Raw genomic sequence first — 9697 nt, 5'->3', positions numbered from 1 at the left:
AGACAAACGTTACATTTCACAACATTGAGCAGGAGATGGGATGGTGTCACAGAACATAATACTGAGCATTTGTCATTTGAGCAATATGAGACCATGTAACCTTAAATTGTATGCCAGTCTAATGTCTCTATATCAAAACCTGTGATTTAGTTAAGTTGTACAGCACTGTGTGGGAAAAATGCATCGATTGAACAAATCTTGCAATTTCTGGTTTTCAGTGCTATAGTGTTGTTAGTATCTGCATCAACAGCAGCAGAGCTTTTTAATTGGTTGTTGAACAATAAGTTGAACAGTTTTGTTTTACCTGTCATTGACAACAGCATGCCTAAGATGCAATGAACTTCTGTCCACTTACAAATAACTTCCCATCTTCTTATCTTTACTATTGTATATTATATACAGTAACAGTATTTATATCTATTTTTTTTAAGTCTTACTATATTTTAATGATACAATTTATCTATCTTTGCATATGACATTTAAATGTTGCCCAGACATAAATGAGATTTGGACACATGATTTGCCTGTGAATACCTAGTCAATGGATTAAAAGTCTATACATTTATCTGTTGCATTATTACAGACACCATCTTTTTGTTTATATATGTGCATATATATATATACAGTATATATATGTTATATGAGTCATTAGCCCTTGGACCCTGTCTTTTTAACCGAAGCATATTTTTTCTCAATGCCTACTACATATATTTCTCTCCAACACACACGTGCGCACACACACCATGCATGTGCCCCACGTTACAGCACATGTGAAAAAGCTTGCAGGGGGGTTTGGGCAAAATATGACCCATCGCCGTTTTCAGTAATTGGCATATTTTCGGTATAAAAAGTCGTAATTTGAGACTGAAAATAGGTGCAGAGTCAGAATTCGGCTCAAAAATCACGCTCAGGAGTCAAATTTCCGACATTTCAGATATTTTGAAAACTGCAGGGGGGTTTGGGCAAAATATGACCCATTGCCATTTTCAGTAATTAGCTTATTTTCGGTATAAAAAGTCGTAATTTGAAACTGAAAATAGGGGCAGAGAGTCAGAATTCGGCTCAAAAATCACGCTCAAGAGTCAAATTTCCGACATTTCAGATATTTTGAAAACTGCAGGGGGGGGTTTGGGCAAAATATAAAGTAAAGTTACATATGGTTGCTCTCTAGGTCAAGTGTTATCGAGTCCCCGTTTAGAGGCATGTAAACAACAGCAGTCAGGACATAATAATGCCATAAAAACAGTTTTATCAATTTTATATTGAAACAAAAATGTCAGCAAGTTTCGACATGGTAATTATGTCCATTACCACAAGATATTGGTGTATACTGAACCACTGCCAACTAAACCAGAGGACAGAGGCAGCAACAATTATAATAACCGCACTATTATATACAACTGATAATGGCCAATAATCCACAACCATTCTTCCTTTATATTATTTATAAAAATACTAAATAGTTAGTGGATAATATCAGCCAATTACATCAGTATGTTATATATTATAATGAAAATAAAGAGAATCATGTCTCACTGTAAACCAAAAACCATAAATACGTCACATTGTCAACGTGTCGGAGAAATTTAACATATTCACAGGTTTTCAAAACTAGCAAAATGTATTAAGAATACAAATTTATGTGTAATAAAACAGATGACAAGGTGAAATATTACTGGAGGTTTTTAACAAAGCTACATATTCTATACCATGTGACCCACAGAATGAGTTATTGACACACTTAACCCAGAGGGAGGATCTTTCAAGCTTTGATTCTCACTTAAGATAAACAGAGAAACTCAAGATTTGAATGTTAAGCTTGATACTATAGTTTGCAATCATGTACACTATACTGTAGTGGACAGCAATTCCACACACACAAATCTCTCAAATTAATTTCCCTCTTTCCTACACTTGGGGTGGCCAGAGATAACTAGGTTAAGTAACACGGACACGACAATTGCTTAGGGGATAGTCAAGTACAACAGAGATTAGAAACCATAGAATACAATGCAAAAAAGTGTACTAGAGATGATTTAGGTGGAAACAATTCCGTGGAGAGTTGAGCAACAGAGCTTGTTGTGGGTTACCAGTCATACGGTATGTGCTGCACCATCTTATGTGCGTCTTATTTCTTGCTAGCATTAGTGTTCACTGTCTTTCAAGAACTTGTTGTATGCTTCTTCATCCATCAGCTCGTCTATTTCTGCTGGAACTGTCAACTCTAACTTGAATAACCATCCTGTAACACCAGATTTGTATTTAAAGAACATTTTATTACAAATTAAGTCAAATTTGTAAATGTAAATCTGCAATTAAGTGAATTATATGTATATACAGTTCTGTATAGTAGAACCTCAAACATAATAATTATGTCTAAATGCACTGCAATCTGTCAGTCGTCTATAAAGTTTTTTTTTTTTTTACATTACTGTATATTGGACAAAATATGGACTTCAGATGATATATATATTTTTTTCCAAACAAAATATAAAGTGTGTTGCTCACCAAGTCAAGATCCTACTAAACCCTAGTTAGAATCGTGTACAGACAGGCACATGTTTCACTAGCACGTGCCTGTCAGGTGCTAGTGTTTCACTAGCACCAGTCTGACCCCTTGCTGGGTCAGACTGGTGCTAGTGAAAGACTAGAGAATACTCAATCCATTCAAGTATCAAAAGAAGGAACCAAGTTGGGAAGATTATGTAGTGCCGTCTGTGTCACTGGATATTCAAAAGGTTCTAAATATCACTCAAGATGCCAATTTAAGAACAGAAGGAAATTAGGCGAGTGATACCAAAGGTATTTTTTCACCACTGAGGGACAAATACCCCTACGAGATATAAGAAAGCAAGACATACGGGCATTCTCTACATGCAGGTGCACGACTAAGTAGAAGAATACAGTTTTGACAAAAGGAAGCAGGACGTTGTTCCACTGACCGAGTTAAGTAGGTGTGATTGATATGCAACATAGCCAAAGCCATTTCCCATTGCCTATTACCGTGGTAGGATGAAAACCAAAGGAAGAAGTCAATTTTAAGAACATATAGTTCATTACCTGTAATGCCAGTCTACCAACCCTGCCAATGATCATGTACAGTATTGCAGAATGAATGGCTGGGTTAGAAACCCAAATAAGGAACCCCTTTTTGGGAAACGTTGCAAGCACAAATGGTCTCCTTAGCACCAATGTTCACATGTTTATACATGGTAACTAATATGGCTAAGAACCCAACAAAATTCTACTCTTCTGTCTGCTAGAGACAAGAACAAAGGTGAGCTTCTTCAAAAAGCAATTAGATAGGTTCTTGCAAGAAGTGCCGGACCAAATGGGTTGTAGTGGATGTGGGCCTGAAGGCTTCTCCATGCAACAGCCTGATGGACTAAGTTATCACAAGTCGAACCTGGCCACAGGCCAAGTTTGGAAAGTAGAACAACTCCCGGAACCCTCTCCAGTGGGTTAAGGAGAACTTTATCAATATACAGTACCCTAAATCATCTGTTTGACATCTATCACATTCAAGATATCTCACTCTTTAAAAAGCTCTAAATGTCAACTGAAAGCAGCACATGCAAGTGTGGATATGTGCAACAAGAGTCAGTGTGTGACGCCACCTCCAAAGCGTCACGAACTAATGACTAATGATGCTACCAACTCAACACTCAACCAAAGCATAGTAGGAACATAACGAGTCATTGGTGATGATGCATTAACAGGAACATATTAGCTGATGATAATCTACTAGGAAAGATAAAGATTTAGACAACTGTCATGCCCTTCAAGATGACCTGGATAAAATGAGTATGGAGAACACTTGGCAGATGAAATTCAACATTAATAAATGCCATGTTATGGAATGTGAATTAAGAGAAAATAGGCCCCACATAACATGAAATAATGTAAAAAGGCATTAAAGAACTTGGACAAAGGAAGATACCTCTAGGGGTCTCAAAGGAAGAGACCAGAGGACCACAAAGGATATTGTGAGATGAGCCTATGCTGCACTTTCCAACTTCATAATTGGTTTTAAATATATGGACGGTGAAATACTGAAGAAATTGCTGACTACTTTTGAGAGACCAAAATTGAAATATGCAGCAATTATCTGGTGTCCATATCTCAGAGAGATAATCAGTTAACTGGAAAAAGGTGCAGACATGCTATTAAATGGGTTCTGGAACTGAAAAAACAAGAGCTATGAGGAGAGGTTAGAAGTGTTAAATATGCCAAAACTAAAAGATTGAAGAGGAAGGGAACTGTCAGGAGAAAGTGCCAAGTCACTATGACTATATAGCACTTGGAAGGGTTCAGGATAATGATTTGGGATGGGGGAGGAGGGAAGGAATGGTGCCCAACCACATGGACGTCAGGGATTGAACGCCGACCTGCATGAAGCGAGACCGTCGCTCAACCATCCAGCCCAAGTGGCAAGACCAAGAACATTCAAGGAAAAGAAGCGATTCGATCACTACGTATAAAATAGTAACAGTAATCGGCAAAATTGACATTCTTTAAACCTACAACTTCAAGAACAAGAGGACATAGATTCAACCTATGGAAACAAAGAGGGTAAAAAAAAATTAAAAACATCTCTTTTGAAGACTTTGATCAGGCCTGCAGGGGCCCTCCCAGAAAAAAACATTATAATGCCAAATTTGTCCTTATAGAGTATTGTTATTTCTTGTTATTTTCCATTTCAATAAGAATAATGAATGCTTATTTCATATTATCCATTAAAGCAATCATAATCCTGACAAACTCTGAACATGAACTATACTAATAAGTAATTCCAAAGGATATGGATCTCTACTCCAGGTGTCTTTTTCCTTTCACAGTTGCCAGGCCCAAACTCCTATTCTGAAGGCCAGACATTGGGATGAACATTCTAGGAGGTTCAAAGAATTGTTTCAATATACTGTATCTTTTAAAATTTGCCTATAGGAGTTAACATTTTTCCATGAAGTCAGCATTCCTACTAATAGCAATGAAAGGGGTTAAATTTTCCCTTTCACTAGCTACTTCAACACATTAATATTTAGTTCACACAATTTCCTCCATTCACTATCATAAATTCACCTGTATGCACATGAATAGTCTTCTCTCACATCTCGGTAATATTTTAAACTGGCCTCCGTGACACACTCGCACGCTGTGCCTCGCAACCTCCATAAGACACAGGAAATCTGGGCTTGGAACCCAGGTTGGTCAATTGCTGCAGCCTTGTGGCAGCTAATGGGGGTTAGCCAGGCATGCAAATGACAACCTCCATTTGGCAAAAACTTGTCATCTCCAAGACAGGGCTGGGAAAAGCTCCATGCTTTGATGAATGCCCATCTGCCACTGGGCTGGATTGTGTTTTTCTCTTGTGACTTCCAATCACCCGTTGTGACCTTGCAGGAATGCTTGAATATTCCCTGTGGCACCAGTGCCTGAGTATTTTACTGCCTGATTGTTCATGATCCTGTCAAGTGACAAAACCAGGGTTACCCAATAGGCTTCTGGCATAAGTTATAGGAAAACTACAAAACTAAGAGTATAAGATTTTCTACATAATAAAAACCAAAGCCTTCAAAATGTGGGATATACCTTCATCATAACAGCTCTGGTTAATAAGTGCTGGAAGATCCTCAACAGCAGTGTTGATGGCAGTCACTTTGCCAGACACAGGAGAGTAGAGTTCACTCGCAGCCTTCACACTCTCAAGCGCGCCACACTCCTCTGTACACATTTGACTAGTATTAGCAATAGGCTCATTAATTAAAACAAACTTTATTAACAGTAAAATGCTAGAAATTCTTTTTGAAATGTTAAGGCAACTTCCATCATTTTTTTAATTCTAATTTCTCTCTCGGTAAAATATAAGGTACAAGTAGTGGCTCGCACAGATCAACCTGTGCATGACTGATCCCTGCATTCCTTCATCAAGAAACTCAATTTAATTCCTTGTCTATTCCTTAGTTACAAAAACAAAATTCTTTGCTTTACTTAGAAAATATAGAAGGGTTATGCAGCTACTATTTGCCTACTTGGTTTAAATTTTGAAATGTAATAAATATAGAGAAAGCACAGTTTATTCAAAGGAAATGGTTCCTGAAACCTTGCACAATATTATGTTATAGATATGAAAAACTTCTCTTTCACTTGCTTAATTTCTGCTATGCATGAAAATATAATTAAATTGCATTTTAAACACTGGAATGTATACGTCACGTGAGTATTGATGCTATAAATACAAAAGAAAAATAATTAATAGAAACAAACTGTACCTACTTCAGGTCAGCAGCAATCTATGTAAAACTCATATCTACATAACTGCAACGTTATTTAATGTACCCTCAAACACTGATGGATAAAACCTGACCCTATTTATCGGTGAATTTACTTGACATACTGTACATTTCTTTCTGGGGGGGAGCCACATGGGACTTCCCCCTTAGAAAGGTAGGTTGCTGATGAAGAAATTTATATTACAGATACCATAATAACCATAAACATTGCTTTGATGTGCTTATACAATTGCATGTATTCACTACAAATGATAAGCATAAATTATCAATCCCAGCTCAGTTTGCTGGCAGGTAAAGTAACACTTAATAGAGCACCCACGCATGTGAAATCCCACAGCTGTGCATTCTTGTTAATATGCAACAGTGGGAAGCAGTGGATGCTGTCCTTCATATTAAGTCTACAGCATCAGCTCCTAACCAGTTACACTATGTTATATTATACATATATATATATACATATATATATATATACATATATATATATATATACATATACAGTTATATGACAAAGTGCTGGGAAGATGGGACACCACGAGCGTAGCTCTCATCCTGTAACTACACTTAGGTAATTACTAGTGGCAATAGCATAATGATAATAAATCATCCTTATTTCATTGGGTTATAGCAGCTTGTCCTCGAGTTTGTTAGTTCTACAAGGAACTCACATACACCTAGTGCATTTTACTACTACTTTACAGTCTCCGTGGTGTAGTGGCAAGACACTCGCCTGGCGTTCCGCGAGCGCTATGTCATGGGTTCGTATCCTGGCCGGGGATGATTTACTGGGCGCAATTCCTTAACTGTAGCCTCTGTTTAACGCAACAATAAAATGTGTACTTGGATGAAAAAACGATTCTTCGCGGCAGGGGATCGTATTCCAGGGACCTGCCCGAAACGCTACGCGTACTAGTGGCTGTACAAGAATGTAACAACTCTTGTATGTAACTACTATTTTTAGAGTACCTTCATGTACTGGGCCTAGTGATTATGAGAAGTGTTCCTCCTCCTTTTCTTCAACCACCTGGATTAGGATTATTAAGGTTCCTTTAATAGTCTTTTGGTACACTGGCAAAAGTGAACCTTTTCAATCTTTTCTTTATAATTTGGTTTAAAGCATACATGCTGAAAAAATATCAGTTTTTTTTAATTAAATACTTTTAACAATTACAACAAACTCAATATACAAGTTGTAGACCATAGTTGCCTCCCCCCCCTAAAAAAGTTGGCAATAACTTCATAAATTTCAAATTTAGCTAAAAAAAAATTGTAATTTAAAAACTTATAATTTGTTAACAAATAGGGGGCAGGCAGCCAACCGGAAATTTGATCCCCATATCTCTGAAGCTAATTAATCAAAATTACTAACAATTTACACAAGTTAATAACTCATATTCAACTTCAAGTTTCAGGAAAATCCAAGATGGGACAGTGGAGTTTTTTTTTTTTTTTTTTTTGGGGGGGGGGGGGGGGGAGAGAGGAACATCTATCCTGGAATGTATCTATTCAAAGTTCATGTCTCAAAGCGGCCCATTTGCAATACAATGCTCAAATAATCTCCGCTGGTAAATTATTGCTAGGCTGTCGGAGACAACCCAGAGAAAATAATGACAAAAAAAAAAAAGCCAGCTAAAAACTAACAAAATTACTGTATATCCCATCTATATGCCATATCTTATACACTACACAGCAACATAAGAGAACCAGAAATCATCCACAGCAGCACTACACAGCTTACAAACAGTATCAAGTAAAACTATTACACTTTGCTACCAATAACTGTAAACCTTCACTTTGCTTTTTATTTACAAAAATATAGTTTCTTGGGGGGGATGGGGGGAGGGCCACCAGATAGAGGTACAGGTACTTACCCATTTGTTCATATGCGGTACCCACTTCTGGCAGCTGAGCATACACAATATCTCCGAGCGATTCCTGAAATTGGGAAAAATGTATCGGTAAATATAGAGGGCTCTCGAGTAGCAGCTTGGCAAATGATCAATACAAGGCAGTAGTAACTGGTTTACCCAGGGAAGTAGAGAATGTACTTTTGTTTGATGCGCGTTTACAAAATTACCCTAATCCACAGGAACTTCATTTCTGGAGTTCAGAATACCAAGGTTGTTTTAATTTATAGTTTTTAATGATTTCAGTTTGATAAAGCCTTAAATAACAAAAGCCACAACTTTTAGCAAGTAACTTTCATAAACACTTGGTTCATGCTTACAACAATGATACTACCCTACAATAACATGTTTAGATATTACCAGTAAAAGTCATACACTACCTTTACAGGTACACTAATGCTTTATATGTTCATGACTACACATGAGAGACCATTGCATATACTGTATTACACACACATTGATTCTCCCAGCAAGAGTTCCGTCATGTCCTTCAAAGAAAACTGCCTGTAAACCAGTATTTACAAGCTTTTGTTTTTTATCCTGCTTCATTAAATGCATGTTTGTCACACGCACACAATCTCTTCCATCCTGTACTTTGCCCTACTTTCCATATCAATTTTCTTTTGGAAACTATAAATATATTTTGTATAACATTTCAAAATTGTGTGGGTGTTGCAGATTAGGACCTGCTCAAGTCTGATTTAGGATTTTTGGTTGACTTGCCTGTTCTTTATGCAGGCGACTCTTGCTCTGCTAGGATGTGCCAAACTGAATGGTGTTGGAGAGTGCCCAGGTTATTCAGCCACTCCTGAATAATTTAGGCACTCTCCAAGCAGCTGAGCAGGAGCCAAAACTTCCCTTGCATGTTTACCCCCCAGGGCCAGGTTTGACTCCAGGCTCTGGACCAGTTTCTCCAGTTTTATCCTTCTTGTCACCAAAGTGATTATCAAATGCAGGCTCCATTGGCCCTTTAGTGGCTCCTGGTTTGCTACTTTTCTGGCTTTTCAGGAACTGGTCCTGTGGAGCCTTCCCTTGGACTCTATCCTTTTTATGGACTGTTTTGGATTGGGGCTTTGTGACCAGCATTTATCAGGCTTCTCAGGGTCATTGAGTACACAGTATGGTGTGCTGGATTTGCTGCAGTGGAGGCTTAATTTGAGGCTCGTTCATCTTCCTCTGGGATTAGCAATTCAGTTCCGTTGCAACTGCTACCCAGTGGTTTATTGCTTGAATCAAGGAGGGCTCACTTCGGTCCTTTCCTTTGCTGGGCTGGACTCTCCAAAAGACTTGTCCTCTGGATTCTCATGTGGTGTCCAAAGTTCTCGTGGACATTCTCTCTCACTTCTGTTCCATTGCCACAGTAGATTGTTGGCAATGAGTCCTTCCCTTGGATAAGGGAGACAATCAGCTGCCTCTTTACATTGGCATGGAACTGAAGGCTCCTCTTATAATGTGGTCCATTCCCATATCACAAGGTTCTTGCAGTAGATGTTTTTCCACTGA

General features: G+C 38.0%; 1 protein-coding gene across 1 annotated transcript in view; it reads right to left on the bottom strand.

Annotated features, from left to right (window-relative positions):
* Positions 1 to 1242: 1242 nt before the first annotated feature.
* The window catches only part of ppl (glycine cleavage system H protein, mitochondrial), a 13908-nt gene continuing 5453 nt past the window's right edge, over positions 1243 to 9697 (bottom strand). The window contains exons 3-5 of the mRNA XM_045726308.2: positions 8159 to 8222; positions 5590 to 5721; positions 1243 to 2242 (exon numbers count right to left, since the gene is read on the bottom strand). Coding sequence (XP_045582264.1) covers positions 2145 to 2242; positions 5590 to 5721; positions 8159 to 8222 — 294 coding nt within the window. The 3' untranslated portion in view covers positions 1243 to 2144. The remainder of the gene's footprint in view (positions 2243 to 5589; positions 5722 to 8158; positions 8223 to 9697) is intronic.

This window comes from Procambarus clarkii, chromosome 71 (assembly GCF_040958095.1).
Source record: "Procambarus clarkii isolate CNS0578487 chromosome 71, FALCON_Pclarkii_2.0, whole genome shotgun sequence".
In the NCBI taxonomy this organism is placed as follows: Eukaryota; Metazoa; Arthropoda; class Malacostraca; order Decapoda; family Cambaridae; genus Procambarus; species Procambarus clarkii.
The sequence above is the reverse complement of the archived record's forward strand: the minus strand, read 5'-3'. Positions and strand labels throughout refer to the sequence as shown.